The following is a 14,461-nucleotide window of genomic DNA, read 5'->3' as shown; positions in this document are numbered from 1 at the left end:
AAGCAGGGAGCTGGATGGGAAGTGGAGCTGCCGGGATTAGAACCGGCGCCCATATGGGATCCCGTGGCTTTCAAGGGGAGAACTTTAGCCGCTAGGCCATGCCGCCGGGCCCACCTGGCCACTTCTTACACTGATTTACACGCTGCCTGCAGGACCCCCGAGAACCCCCAGTGCCCGCAGCCACGAGCTGGCTGCAAACAAGCCAGGCTGGTCCGGCCGAGGCCCACGGAAGGCCTGTCCTGGGGCCGCCCTCCCCAGCAGGGAAGTCTGGGCACTGTGTGAGCCTCCCTACAGGTGTAGGAAGGAATGAGTCAAACCAGCATGCCTCTACGTCAGGACACGATGATGCAGTGTCCTCGGCGGGCCGAGGCGTCCCCCTCAGGCCCGGGCCGAGGTGTCCCCACTCAAACTTGGGGCCAAGGTGACCCCCCCTCAGACCCCGGGCCGAGGTGACGCCCCTCTAACCCGGGGCGCCAGCACCGCCCAAGAAGGCGGGGCCTCCCTGCTCAGCGGAGCCCGCCCCGGCATCCCACACTGCCTCGGGAGCGGAAGCGGAAGCCGAGGCTTCGGAGCCGCCTAGGCCCCGCCGGGCAGTTTTCTCTGGGAAGTTGGCGTCTGAGCTTGTGATGGCCGCCGCCGCCGTCGCCATGGAGACAGGCAAGCGGCGCAGGCAGCCGGTCCTCCGCCGCGGCTTCGGGGCTTCCGTCCTGGGGTGGAGTTGGGAGCGGGCAGTGGGGGGCAGCTGGGCGGCTTCCCCGAGTTGGGCGGGTCCGCGCTGGTTTTTCTCCTCTACCCGGTGAGGACTTGGGTCTTAGCCCGCGTCCTCGTCGCGCGCTCTGCTCCTGCCGGGCACGCCGCCGAGCAGCTCCGGGCGTGTTGTGCCGCCCCGGTGCTTCCCCCCCCCCCCCCCGCGCGCTTCCGAAGCTTCCCTGGTGGGCGTAGCTCCCAGTCACCCTCGAGGGTCCTTAGAGCGGGTGGTTAAAATCTAAGCAGGCACAACCGTGGCCTCTACCCTGTCCTGCAGGTGGGAGACTTCCTGTCCCTGGAATTCCTGTTACCTTCCAACTGTCTGTCTCTCTCTCTCTCTTTCTCTCTCCCTCCCTCTCCCTCTCCCCTTCTTCTCCGCCCCTCCTTTTAATTTTTTTTTAAAAGGGCAGATGTACATTGAAAAGGAGATAAAGATACTGCATCCCCTGGTTCGCTCCTCGAATGGCCACAAATGGCCAGAGCTGAACCAATCCGAAGCCAGCAGCCAGGAGCCAGGAGCTTCTTCTGGGTCTCCCATATGGGTGCAAGGTCCCAAGGCTTTGGGTCGTCCTCGACTGCTTTCCCAGGCCACAGGCAGGGAGCTGGATGGGAAGTGGAGCATCTGGGACATGAACCAGCGCCTGTATGGGATGCTGGAGCGGGAAGGGGGAAGATTAGCCTGTTGAGCCGCAGTATGGGGCCCCTGCATGTTGTCTATTGGCTACTGAGGGGATTACAAACTTGTCTGAGTTGGGGTTCAGCTCTTAGTTCCCTAATGCAGGCTTGTTTCTGCCCCCGCCGAGTTTAGGAGGACCCCTCCCGCCCCTGTTAGAGCAGAGTGGGTTTCCCTGACTGCCGGTCCTCCCTGCACATCCACGGGACAGTGACCTTCATGCTGGCTAATGTTCCCTGTGTTCTTCCAGATGATGCTGCGAATCGACTTCGGTTTCAGTTGGAGTTGGAATTTGTGCAGTGTCTAGCCAACCCAAACTACCTGAATTGTAAGTTGCTGGACCCCTACCAGCTATGAACAGAAGGGCTGCAGTTCATAGTCGCTATCTAGTTCTAAAACTTCTTAATGGCACAGAATTACCCCCGAGCTGGTGTGTAGATGGAGCTGTGCAGGCTGAGCTTCTTAATGGCACAGAATTACCCCGAGCTGGCGTGTAGATGGAGCTGTGCAGGCTGAGCCTGGTGTGTGACGGTGGCAATCTGAAGATTGGTTTGACGTGAGGACTTTTTTTATGCCTTTCAGTTCTTGCCCAAAGAGGTTACTTCAAGGACAAAGCTTTTGTTAATTATCTTAAGTACTTGCTGTACTGGAAAGAACCAGAATATGCCAAGTATCTGAAGTAAGTTTCGTTTTTGTGGTACTAAGTATGTGCAAGTTTCATTAAAGTCCGAAACACTGACATATGACACACTTCATAGTTTTACACTGGTGAAAATGTTTTTGTTTAATCTTTGCCCTTTGGCTTGTCATCGGCTGTCTTTAGTTGGCATGTCATTACTCCCCGGGTCACCTCCTCTTCAGCTCTGGCCTCCCCCAAACAAGAGAGTAGCATGCTCTCCTACAGGGAAGCCAGCTTACTGCCTTGAAAATGTGTGTCAGAACCTGCCACTTTGTCCTTCACACCTTGAATGGCCTGGGCCTCCAGCCACATTGAAAGGCGGTCTGTGGCCTTGAACCCAAGCCGCTGCGGGACCCACCCCACTCTTTCCTAACCTCATCTTCCCGCTCCACCCCCCTCACCTCACTAGGTCTGTGACCTGAAGGAAGCTAGTCTGTCGAGACAGTGTTGTAGCCTTGGCCCGAGAATTCCAGAGCGCACAGAAAGGAGGACTTGTAAGGACCACGGCTTTGGGGTTTGCTGGAAGTAATCGTGTCTTAGACCTGCAGCTTGTCACCGACCTGCAGTGACACTGCCTACGAGGCACACTCTTGAGGGTCTGGGAAAAGCTGGAACCACAACCGGACCCCTTATTGCCAAAAGCGGCTGTTTCTATACTCTTTTTCCGCTGGTTTTTTGCTTTTTTTCCCCGAAGGTCTTAGCTTTTCTCCCTGTTCTTCTCCTCGTAGGCCTTATTGCTTTTGTACCCCACTCTGCTGCTTTCCCCCGTTCTTGTCCCCGTTCTTTTCTCTCCATAGGTCTTACTGCTTTTGTAACCCCTCTCTGCTTTTTCTCCCCAAAGATCTTAGCTTTTCTGCCCCGCTCTGCTGGCCCAGTCTTCTCGTTCTGTCGGTTTTACAGCTTTTAGCAGCTGCTTTTATACCGCTGTCCACCAATCACTTCTCCCCGTAGGTCCACTTGGCGCTACCTGATAGGCCAGTAGCAATGACATAATCAGAGCGAGGGCATCAGCCTATCCCTGTGACTTCCTATTTACCTGCTGGTGAGACCAACCCTGCATCCTAGCCCTGGTCAGCCACCATCCTGCGACGGCCTTTCCTATTCCTGGGAGCAGCTCTGGCACCCCACTCCCCACAGCAGCTGTTGTAGCTGAATGCTTCACATCCTTGAGCTAAAAAACCAAAACCAAACCAACATACACACACACACACACACACACACACACACACACCTTTTTATACATATGCTGGCACTTCAAAAAAAGTCTCGGAAAGTAGGTCTAAAAGATGCTTGTATTGGTACAAAACTTTTTTTGAAATCAGGCTTGAGGGGATCTTTAGAAAGTTCATGGAAAAGTTTGTATTATGCAAGAGCTATGCATAGATATAGAACTTTTTGTACCCCAGTAAGCTTATTTTTTAATTCAGTTTTCCCACAGAGTTTTTGAACTGGCTTTATGGGTATATGTGAATTTTTTACTTTCATATTGAACAAGAGATACTTTAATTGGAAGGTCAGTTAAAGTTGCAAGAAACATATGGTGATTACAAACCTAATCCCTTTTGGTAATAAAAATAAAAGTTAAACTTACGCCTTTGTCTTAACCAGATGGTCGAATAGCAATGGTGAAGCTTTTTCAAGACTAATTATTTTATTTGAAAGGCAGAGAGAGAGAAAGAAAAAAATATCCCATCTGATGTTTAAATTCCCAGAGCAAGTGGGGCTGGGACAGGAGTCAGAAGCTGGGTTTGCCTCTCCCAGCTGGGTGGCAGGCCTGCCACCTGCCACCTCCCCAGGCGCACCCTGGCAGGCGGCTGGAGCTGCAAGGAGAGCTGAGGCTTCAACAAGCTAGGCCCTCCAGTGTAGGATACAGGCCTCCCAAGTCACAGAGCAACCACTAGGTCGCACACCTGCACAAGTCGATCTGTGTCCGAGTAAGGATGCCGGAAGCACCCTTCTAAATGTTGCCTGCAGGACTGTTCGTAAACGATGCTTTATTCATTTAATCGTGCAGATAAGCGAGAGTGCACCATTGTGTATAGGTAGTCTTACATCTCAGGATTGGAAACCTGAGCCACCATCAAGTTCCACCTCACAGGCTGGCAGAAAAGTGGTCAGCAAAGCTGTAGCTTTAACCTGGTCTCAGTTCTGTTTCCAGATGAACCCAGAAGCAGCCCAGGCTGTCTTCAAGACAAGGGTTCTTCAGCTACTTCAAGAGGCTGCAAATTAACTTCCTGTTGAGCATTTCATTGTTTGCCATGGGTTTTTAGGTTTGGTTCAATAATTGTGAGCATTGAAAGATGGGAAGGTTTTCTGTAAGAATCAAGATTTGCACCTCCTCTTTAAAGTCAGAAGGGTCTGAGGGCTTTCTTCTGCAGGGGCTGGAAGCAGCTGGCCATGCTGGGCTCTTTCTGTTCTTGGCCTTGCTCAGAGCCAGGACAGACAGCTGGCACAGCTCATTTTTGTTTTGACTACCTGTTTGTCCAGTGTCCCGGCTTCCAGACATCTCATAACTCAGGCAGTTGTAGCTTTTGCAGTTGAGCCAGCTACGATGTGGACAGTGTGTAGTTGACCAAATGGCTTTGGGTCTTCTATTAATTCAACTTAAAGATGATGCTTTTGTGGGTGTGTGTGAGGGTGGGGCTGGGGATCACATGGAGCTAGGAGCCTTATGCCAGCAAATACTCTTCAGTTCTACTTTTGGTGTTAGTATCTTAGTTTCTTAAAAATGCAGAACTTGCTTTTGGCACTGCTTCTATTTCCTCTGATTTGCAGCCTGTCAGAGAATGTCCTGTCTTGTGGTCTGATCGACTCTGAACACTGCTTTCTGATTTACAGTAAAAGAGGTGCCGTTGCATGTCTGAGGTCCAGCTGCTGACTCGGTGCTCCCTGAGGCCCTTCTTTTATTTTAAGTTGTAATTGTGCCTTTCTTTCTTTTTTTTTTTAATTTATTTTTATTACAAAGTCAGATATACAGAGAGGAGGAGAGACAGGAAGGTCTTCCATCCGCTGGTCACTTCCCAAATGGCCTCAGTGGCCAGAGCTGAGCTGATTCGAAGCCAGCAGCCAGGAGCTTTTTCCCGGTCTCCCACACTGGTGCAGGGTCCCAAGGCTTTGGGCAATCCTCGACTGCTTTCCCAGGCCACAAGCAGGGAGCTGGATGGGAATTGGAGCTGCCGGGATTAGAACCGGCGCCCATATGGGATGCTGGAGCGTTCAAGGCGAGGACTCTAGCCGCTAGGCTATGCTGCCAGGCCCCCTGAGACCATTCTTTTGGTTGTCACACTTACTTTACAACAAGGGACTACATTGTCTTAACCACAGTGCTATGAAAACTAGTTAGGGCAGCTGTGAATAGGGCAGAGCCTTCTAGGCTGTTGGCAGTGGTTACAGGTAGCTGTATTTCTGGAGTGTAGCTGGAAACCTTCAGCACCCTGGGCGGCTAGGGCAGCGTGCTGCCAGGCCCTGCTATGTCATGTCTCCACACCACCGAGTGAGTGAGCTTTCTTCCAGAACTTGTTCGCAAGGCAGGACTCGGGGTGTGCTCAACATACAGGGTCAGACCCTACCTTGAAGTAACCAGCGTGCACATGCGTGCCACACCTCACTCATGTGCATGGCACCTGGGCAGTTGTGGCTATGTACTTCCCACCTGATGAGTCACTTCCATTTTACTTTGATTTGAAATTGTTTCATTTACAAAAATAGCTGGAAGAATGAAGAGAATTCCAGCGTATTCTTCATCAAAGTGTTGCAAATGTTAACTAAGGTGTAACCACAGTACAGTGAGTGATAGAATCACAACATTGTTAAGCTGGTCTGTAACCTGCAGACCTCATGCAGGCTTGGCCAGCTGTCCCTCAGTGGCCACTGGACTCACTGTGGCATTGTGCTGTCATCTCTTCGTGTCCTTCAGTTCCTGGTCCTTGGTCTTTTTTTTTAATGCATGACACGGAAGTGCCGCTGTGTCCTCGAGATGCCAGGAGTCCCCTGAAAGTCTCCCGTTGAACATGCATTTGATTACTTGGTTGAGGTAGCGCTTTCCTAGTTTTTCCATATTGTTACTGTTTTTCCTTAGATGTCTAGTATCTTATGGGGAAACACTTTTTAGACCATGCAAATGTTCTGTTAAGTAAACTCTTACTTTCCAACTTTAGCATGTGTTCAAGAAATGTGCTGGAGACACTATGATGATTTTCTGATTCCATCACTCTACCTTTCGGTTGGAAGTATTGTAAGGAACAACATTCCCCTTTACCTTTTTCTTTTCTTCCCTCCCACCCCCCACCCCCGGCATGGTTCTTCTAGATTCAGTCATTGAGAGCACTTTCAAATTGACCTGAAGTACTTTGGTCATGGCGTGTCAGGGTTGACACCACCCTTCTGTGGTGCCGCGGGACCTCCCAGGCAGACACCAGCAGTGGAGTCAGCCACTCTTCTGTAGTGTTCTTTCTTTCAGGCACTTTGGCACACAAAGCTAGGGGTGGGTGTCTGTGTGTGTGTTTATGTATATACATACACGTGCTCTATTCACCTGTCTTTATCTTTGTATATATGAAGACTTCTGGTCCCTGGATTTGGCTCTGTCTGTCCATTGGCATATCTGCACATTAGAGTATATGTTAACCGCAAAATTACTGAATCCCTCTGGAAAACTAGAGTATATTCTATGCATGGTTCCTTTGGCAAATAGCTAATTTAAAAGGTATGTTTTGATCACTACTGACAGAAAACCAAGAAATAGCTGCCAGTCCAACATGTGGTTAACAGAGTAATCACTGAAATAATAGAAGAGCTTGGTTTGTCTCCAGATTTTGACACTGATACCAGTGACTGTGTCCTGTGGTCTCAGGCAAGTTGTTTAATCTTTCTAAACTTTGGTTTTCTGTTTTGAAAATGCTACTTTGTACTTTCTTTAGATGGCTAGCTTTTTCTGCCTGCCTTGGGGAGGGCTGCTACACTACCAAAGTGTAGGTCACATTACAGTTAGGTTTATAGGAATGGTAGTTTGCACTGTCATGTTAGGTGAGTGCATTGAAATTTCCTATTTTTGAAGCTCTTTTTTGATCATTTACTTATAAACTTACACCCAGGTACCCTCAGTGTTTACACATGTTAGAACTCCTCCAGTATGAACACTTCCGCAAGGAGCTGGTGAATGCTCAGTGTGCCAAGTTTATTGATGAGCAGCAAATCCTACACTGGCAGCACTACTCCCGGAAGCGTATGCGCCTGCAGCAAGCCTTGGCCGAGCAACAGCAGCAGAATACCTCAGGAAAGTAAAGAGCCTCAAACGGACTAGACTCTTGGACATGTATATAATGTATTTGTTCTGCACAGTGTACCTACCTCTGTCGTGGCAGCACCTACGAGGTTCAGTGTGCCGTTAATCGAGCTTTTTATTGTAATAGAGAATTTCTATTAAACCAGCTTGTTCTACTTTGGTTTCCCTATGTTTTTATTAGCTTCTTACATCCTCAACTGAATACACATGGGAAATGTGATGCCTTGGGGCAGCTGAAGGAAGCAAAAGGACAGGTAGGGTAGGGTAGGGCCAGATGCCAGCGTGGTACCTTGGGAAGTCCACCTGCTGGAGCCTTGCCGTCCTTCACACGGGCTGCTTCCTGACACAAGGGGACTGGATTCAGTGGCCTCTCCAAGTAACAACATGGAACGCAGCAGAGCCACACACGCATCAACTCCTGCTCTGCAACTCGGCTGGGTCAGTGACCAAGAAGGAGTCTGGTGAACCACAGCCTGGACTCTCCATCTTAAACTACAACAGACCATGAGTACTCCCGCTCTGCCCCTGAAGGAGTTAGCACTTACCAGGCAGGCACCACATTAGCTGCTTCCTGGCATTCTAAAGGAAGAAGCAGGTTTGGAAACTTGCCTGTGGTCACGCAGCTAGTGCCGGTCACGTGACTCTCCACTCCAAGAACCAAACCACCTGAAGCCAGCTGAGACTGGGCAGGGCTTCTGTGCCCTGCGGCACTTGTTTGTAAGGTCTACTTCTGCAGCCTTCCAAGAACCAAACCACCTGAAGCCGGCTGAGACTGGGCAGGGCTTCTGTGCCCTGCGGGACTTGTTTGTAAGGTCTGCTTCCCGCAGCCTAAAGGGGCGTTGAGGATGAAGTACTGCTTTGTAAATCCACAGAATTTAACCTAACAAGATCTGTACTCCTTAAACAGAGATTTGGATGTTGCTGGCTACACTCTCAGGGACATTAGGTATTTGTGCTCTAATGTTTCCTCTAGCTGCCACTCCAAAATGTTTCTAAAAAATTTTCCCATGTTACCAGCACACAGAAGGTTCATGAATATTTTAATAGCATTTTCTAATATTGAGACATCCATTGATTTTTTTTTCAGTATTTGTTCACTGCTAACAATGAATACAATGCAAGCATGCCTTTATCATTTCTTTCATAACCGTAGTAAATCGGGGACTCGGGACATGGTTGCCACATCAAATGTTAGTCTTCAGACAGCAGCATCTCCACCAGGCTGGCCTCCAGGCACTCGGATTCCACCAGCTTCTGAGGCTGCAAGAGCAGGATCAGGTATTATACCTGCTGCAAAACGTGGGAGGAGTGGGGTTTCCCCCAGTGACCCAGGGAAGCCAACCCGTCACAACAAGTCTTATGAACAAGTCAGTAAAAATACTTGGCTTGAGGGGATTGAGGCAGGACAGGAGACCACACGCCAGCTGCTTCCTGTCACACCTTTAATCCAGAACCCTGAGGCGTGAGATGCCCTTTCTTTTCCACTAGAATTGCGGATTAAACCAGAAATAACCACTGATGCGCTTGTGCTAAGTATGAGTCAAGCCAACTTTCCGACTTGAGTCTTCAGAGAAAAGCAAGCTAAAAACCACGAAAAAGACCGAATACTTAGATACTTGCATTGTTTAGTTCACTGAGGGACAGCCAAGTTGTTGTTAATATGCTCTAAACAATGTGATGTTTGAGGCAAAACATCATCTTTTTCTAGTGTGCCCGCAGAGCAGATTAAAGAGGTGTGCGCGACAGCCCCATGCCATTGAAAGAAATACTCACTGTTCCATATTTAAGGAGCGTAGGCACTGCCGTTATCTTCAGCTTTTTCCTAAACTCATTATTGGGATCTTTCCAACTATTCCAAAAAGAAAAACAGGACCATGAAAAACTTTACGTTTGTCCATGGTCTATAAATAAATCCCTACACTTAGTCTTTGAACAGTCATTAAAATAAAAAAAAACAAAAACCCTTTAAGTCTTTTAACATACCAAATGCCCCTTGCAAGAGATGAATGCATTTTCACTCAAAGTCATGACTAGGAAACTGGCCGTGAAGCCAGTGAAGTCTTGAACTCACACCCCCCCAAGTTCATCAAATTGCCCTTTAATTCTAAGAGAATGTGCATTTTTACTTAGTGGGCCGAGCAAGGTCCTCAGGGCCTCTCTGGCCACCTCCCCCCATGTCCACGGCCACTTACTAAGGTCTGTCTCCCACTTGGCAGTAGATGAACACACATCCTTTCGTAGCGTGCTTCAGCGCCTCCTGCACAACCGGCTCAGCTTTCGTAAAGTTAACATGAAGTAATTAATGGCACACGAACTCCGCAACTCTCTCCTCTGCCCCCCACCCCCACCCCGTCTGGCCAAGCACTCAGACTTTGACCCTAAGTCAGCCAGCGAACTGAAGTCAACCAAGTCGGGAGGAGGCCCGCGATCCCCAGGGCCCCCCACAATGGGTGGAAGGCTGTAGTAAAAGAACTGGACTCCAAGATGATCTACGGGGAGGCAGGATGGTGCGGAGGGGACGGAGGGGAGTGCTGGGAAGGAGGGGAGCCCGGGGAGGAGGGGAAGGAGGGGAGCCCGGGGAGGAGGGGAGCCCGGGGGAGGGAAGGGAGGCCCGTGAAGGAGCCCGGGATGGAGGAGAAGGAGGGGAGCCCGGGGAGGAGGGGAAGGAGGGGAGCCCGGGGGAAGGAGGGGAGCCCGGGGAGGAGGGGAAGGACGAGCAGTCCGGGGAGGGAGGGTTCCCTGGTGGGGCTCCCAGCCGCGCCCCCCGCCGCCTCCCCGGCCCGCGCGCTCGCTGCAGCCCCGGGGGCCCCACCTCACCCTTCACACAATCGGGACACCAGCTCTTCCCTTCGGCGTCCTTAGACCCAGAGAAATAGGCGAAAACGGTCTTGTCCTTGTGCTCCTCCACGGCCCGGTTGAATTCCTCGAAGCCAGAAACGCGCACGACCTCACAGTTGGCCATCGGGCGAGCGCGGAGCCGGACGCGGCTCAAGTGATCGGGGCCGCGGCCCACGAGAGGCGGGGCGGGGCCGCTTCCAGGTGGGCGGAGCCAGCACGGGGCGGGGAGGGCTGCTTTCGGGTGGGCGGAGCCAGCGCGGGGCGGGGAGGGCTGCTTCCGGGCGGGCGGGGCCAGGGCGGGCCGGCTTCCGGGTAGGTGGGGCAGGGCGAGGCCTGAAGGCGCCTGAGGCGCACAGTTCCGCTACGGGAGCCTCCGGAGGCCATAACTGACCCGCACCGTTTGTTGTCTTGTGTCTTGGCTCTTTAGACCCCAAGTCCACTCTCAAACCTAAGCTTCTGCCGTGATTTTGGTCCCGGTCCCGTCCCCAAGGGTGCGAGCTGCCAGACCTTACCCTGTGCTACACCCGGAGCCTCAACGGCTCCCAGGTCGCTCCGCGCCTGTTGCCATGGCGACTCGGCGAGCGGCCGGAAGCGGGGCCTAGTTGGGGGCCCCTCACCCCCACTCCTGTCTCGGAGTAGCAGCGTTCGTCCCGGGCCAGGTGGGCTGGGTGCGGAGCTGGGGGGACCCTGGGAAGCTCTGGGCGCGGGAGGAGAGGAGGCCTGGGCCCGGGCGGACCCCGCGTCCCTCCCGTCAGCGCTGAGGGGGAGCCGGGGTTGGGGGCGGGCGTCTGCGACGGGCGGGGGCGGAGAGTGGGGGGCTGGGAGGCGGAGAGGCTGCGAGGCCCGAGCGTGAGGAGTGCGTGTGGACAGAGTGGCCGCCGTGTCGTGGGGTTCCTGCAGCCGGGCGGGCGGCGGGCGGCGGGCAGCGATGCCGGGTCGCTGCGGGGGCCCCAGCAGGTCCGGGCGGGCGGCCCCGCGGCCGTGGGGGAAAAGATGGGGTGCTGGGCCGTGTCGAGGCCGTGGAGCCAGGCGCCAGGCGAGGTCTTCGGTCGGGGAGACGCGCTGTGTGGGTGCAGAGAATAGGCGAGGCCGGCGGCGGCCTTGGGGGAGGAGACGAGCTGTGGAGCCCACGGACCCCGCCGCCGGTGCGGACGACGAGACAGCCGGGAGCGCAGGCTCCACGGAGGCTGCAAGGGATTCCAGAGCCGTGTGGGTGAACGGAGCCGTGGGGGAACCCCAGGTGGTGGGGCCGGTCGGCTCCGTGTGGGTGACTGGGTCAGGGCAGGAGGAGGAGTCTGACGATAGCAGCCCCCGGGGCTGCGACAGGAAAGGCCGGCCGGGCTCCGAGAGCATCCTGGAGCTGTGGCTGAAGGTGCGCGCTATGAGGGCGGCTTCAGGCTGCACGGGAGGAAGCCGAGTGGAGCTGCATCCTGTCGCTGCAGGGGAGGGACCCGTGGAGCTGGGAGTCCCTGGCCAAGCGTCGTGGGTGGAGACCAGCCGCTGTGGCCTTACCGGACCCTGGGTGAAGGGACAGACCAGGGCCTTCCTGCCGGCCACCGCTGCTGTCCTCTCTATGCCTGACAGGTTAGGGGCAGGTGGCGCCCCCAGCTTCTGTGGGCAGGGACAGGTGGGCAGAGTGCCACCTCCTCCCCGTGTACCTGGCCATACAGAGGAGGCCGGTTCTGAGATCACCACACAGGTCCTGGGGCTGGGACAAGCCATGCAGGTGCCTAGAGCTGGAGAGGAGGCAGGCTGTGGGGTGGTCCCTGGCTGCTGGGGGAAGGGGCAGAGTGCGGGAGTGCGGGAGGCGCTGGTGGGACAGAGAGGCTGTGGGGGAGCCCCGCGACTGTGGGAGAGGGGGCAGTCAGTACAGGTTCCCAGGTTACTGGCCCAAGAGGCCATTTGTGGGGATATCCCAGGTTTGTGGGGTAGGGGCCAGGCCATGGGGGTGCCTAATGTTGTGGGGGTCCCCAGAGAAGTGGAGAAGGACACAGCCTCGATGGGTGTCCCAGGCCTGTGTCCCAGGAGGCAAGAAGATGAGGATGTGGGCCCTGGGATGATCCCTGCCTTGTGGGGCACGGGACAGCCCTCCAGGACACCCTGTGGTACAGAAGAGGAAGCTCGCTGTGGGGGTGACCCCAGATTCAGGGAACGTGGACAGTCAGTGTGGGTAGAGACAGGTTGCAGGGGTGGCCCCGAGTCGTGGGCAGCTGTGCAGGCCGCAGAGCTCTGTGGTTCTGGAGGTGGCCCAGGGATGTGGGGAGCCAGGCAGCCGCTAGAGGTGTGCCAGGCTGGCCTAGTCATGGCGGAAGAGAGCAGCTGTGGTGATGTGGTGAGGCTGTGGGACAGGCCACAGGCTCTGGGGGCATCTCCAGCTGAGGCGGTGGCAGGGCTTGTCCGGGAGGAGACATACAGTGGGGACACCCTGCGGGTGTGGGAAAGGGGGCAGGGCATTGGGCAACAAGAGGTGCCTGTGCCCGCAGCAGCCGTGCATCAGCGGGCAGGCTGCGGGGGTGTCTCCTGTCTGTGCGGGGCAGGGCAGACGTCAGGGCTGTTGGAGACAGTGGCAATGCCCACAGCTGCAACTGCGCCCAGGCACAGATGTACCGCTGTAGCTGGGGTTTGCACAGCTCTGGGCGGGCCCTCCAGAGTGTCCACTGCCGCATGGGCATGTGAGCCTTTCTGCCAGGAGGGTGGCTCCAGGGGTGTCTGGGACCTGTGTGGAAGGGCTCATGCTGTCGCCAGACCCCCAGCTTCACGGGGGCCCATGGCGGCTGAGGACCTATGGTTCTTAGGGCAGGATCCCGGTTCTGGGGCTTTCCCAGGTTCCTGTGGACCAGGACAGGCACTTGAGGCGCCTGGGCTGCTTTTGGAGGAGCCCAACTCTGAGGATGTCCCAAGGTGTTGGAGAAGGAGGCTGAGTGACGGGGTTCCCATGGCCCATGAGGGATCCTCAGCCCCTGGGACATTTGCAGCCCTGGAGGTGGAGACTGGGCCTAGTGGCTTTTCAGAGATGCTGGGAAGGAGAACGACCACCGGCATACCTGTGGCTGCAAGGGTAGCCATAGCTGGAGGGGTGCCAGGGGCTCCCAGAATGCCCCAGTGTGCGCAGGATGAAGCTGGCTGCAGCAGCATCTCTGGTTTGTGGGGGAGAAGAGAGACAGTGGAGGGCCCAGCAGATGCCAAGGCTCCCAGGAAGGCAGGGGTACCTGCCTCTGTTAGGCCACCTGGGCTTACAGGGGAGAAGACTGGCCCAGGGGGCGTCTGGTGCTTGACAGGAGGGAGGCAGCAGGCTAGGGTGCCTTCGCCTGCTGGGGCAGACATACTGTCAGGGCGGGGCCTGGGTGGGTTGCCAAGAGCACAGACTGCAGAGGTGCCTGTGGTGGCAAGTGCTTCTGGGCTGCCGGGGCCAGCGGTGGGAGATGGGAACTCTGATGATGGCCAGGGTGTGTGGGGCAGGAGAGCAGCCACCGAGGCGCCCACTGTTGCTGGGGCTCCTGGGCCCGTGTCTGGGGAAGATGTCACCAGCCTGCGGGGGAGGAGGCATAGTGGAACAGCCCCTGGGATGGTGAGAGTACCCCTGCCTGTGGGGGTGCTTGCTGCTGTAGGGGTGCCTACAGCTGGGCATGCACCCTCTGCGGTGTGGGTGACCGCATCCACAGCAGACGAGGCAGGCGCGAGTGTCTCAGGTCTGATGGAGGGGAGGACTCGGGCCACAGAGGGAGCGCCGTGCTCAAAGGAGATTGTGGCGGGTAGAAGCATGTGGAATCCTGCAGGGAGGAGACGGGCCATGGGAGTGTCTTCCAGCTGTGGGCATGGGGCCAGGTTATGGACCTGCCCGAGTTGTGTAGATGAAGAAATAGCCCCTGAGGATGTGCCAGGAACATCAGGGACAAGTACAGCAACTGTGGGTATACCCCCAGTTTCAAGGCAGGAGAAGGGCCTGAGCCATTTCAGAGATGGCCCCCAGCAGAACTGGGGAGCACAAGTTGGAGAGGTGTGTAGTCTCAGAGTAAGGGGGCACAGTGTGGGGGAGATGTACATGGGGGAAGACAGATTGAGGGGGTCTTTTCAGTAGTGTTCGTAGGGAGCGAGTTGGGGGTGTCCTGGGCTCTGGGAGGGAACAGACTTGGGGGAGGGTTAGTCCTGAGTTGTAGCTGAAGGCATCGGCTGGGGGGTATCTCAGGATGTGGGGAGATGCCCCAGGTCCACAGGGGTGGAACAGTGGGGAGTGGCTGGG

The 14,461-nt window shown here is 55.1% G+C and overlaps 3 protein-coding genes across 3 annotated transcripts; 2 read left to right on the top strand and 1 right to left on the bottom strand.

Annotated features, from left to right (window-relative positions):
- Nucleotides 1-563: 563 nt before the first annotated feature.
- Nucleotides 564-7,538, top strand: MED31 (mediator complex subunit 31). Its single transcript, XM_004594875.3, has 4 exons — nt 564-657; nt 1,671-1,748; nt 2,003-2,099; nt 7,193-7,538. Exons 1-4 carry the CDS (start codon nt 627-629, stop codon nt 7,380-7,382), a joined length of 396 nt encoding a protein of 131 aa, XP_004594932.1. The 5' UTR covers nt 564-626; the 3' UTR covers nt 7,383-7,538.
- Nucleotides 7,539-8,406: 868 nt separating this feature from the next.
- TXNDC17 (thioredoxin domain containing 17) lies at nt 8,407-10,414 on the bottom strand. Its single transcript, XM_004594874.3, has 4 exons — nt 10,201-10,414; nt 9,576-9,657; nt 9,157-9,232; nt 8,407-8,643 (listed from the first exon to the last, which is right to left on the bottom strand). Exons 1-4 carry the CDS (start codon nt 10,343-10,345, stop codon nt 8,575-8,577), a joined length of 372 nt encoding a protein of 123 aa, XP_004594931.1. The 5' UTR covers nt 10,346-10,414; the 3' UTR covers nt 8,407-8,574.
- A 597-nt stretch (nt 10,415-11,011) lies between these two features.
- LOC131482429 (collagen alpha-2(I) chain) lies at nt 11,012-14,299 on the top strand. The gene has a single exon (XM_058676472.1). It carries the CDS (start codon nt 11,150-11,152, stop codon nt 14,297-14,299), a length of 3,150 nt encoding a protein of 1,049 aa, XP_058532455.1. The 5' UTR covers nt 11,012-11,149.
- Nucleotides 14,300-14,461: the final 162 nt, after the last annotated feature.

The sequence above is a fragment of the Ochotona princeps genome, chromosome 17 (assembly GCF_030435755.1).
Source record: "Ochotona princeps isolate mOchPri1 chromosome 17, mOchPri1.hap1, whole genome shotgun sequence".
Lineage (NCBI taxonomy): Eukaryota > Metazoa > Chordata > Mammalia > Lagomorpha > Ochotonidae > Ochotona > Ochotona princeps.
This window is presented reverse-complemented; position numbering and strand designations above follow the sequence as displayed.

What these genes read in the sequence shown, in the direction of transcription:
- LOC131482429 (XM_058676472.1), top strand. Translation starts at nt 11,150, where the DNA reads ATGCCGGGTCGCTGCGGGGGCCCCAGCAGGTCCGGGCGGGCGGCCCCG.
- MED31 (XM_004594875.3), top strand. Translation starts at nt 627, where the DNA reads ATGGCCGCCGCCGCCGTCGCCATGGAGACAG. An exon ending in CGCCGTCGCCATGGAGACAG is followed by an intron (nt 658 to 1,670) that starts GCAAGCGGCGCA and finishes GTGTTCTTCCAG; the next exon opens with ATGATGCTGCGAATCGACTT. An exon ending in GAATATGCCAAGTATCTGAA is followed by an intron (nt 2,100 to 7,192) that starts GTAAGTTTCGTT and finishes ACTTACACCCAG; the next exon opens with GTACCCTCAGTGTTTACACA.
- TXNDC17 (XM_004594874.3), bottom strand. Translation starts at nt 10,345, where the DNA reads ATGGCCAACTGTGAGGTCGTGCGCGTTTCTGGCTTCGAGGAATTCAAC. An exon ending in GTGTCCCGATTGTGTGAAGG is followed by an intron (nt 9,658 to 10,200) that starts GTGAGGTGGGGC and finishes ACTTTACGAAAG; the next exon opens with CTGAGCCGGTTGTGCAGGAG. An exon ending in CAAGTGGGAGACAGACCTTA is followed by an intron (nt 9,233 to 9,575) that starts GTAAGTGGCCGT and finishes TTTTTGGAATAG; the next exon opens with TTGGAAAGATCCCAATAATG.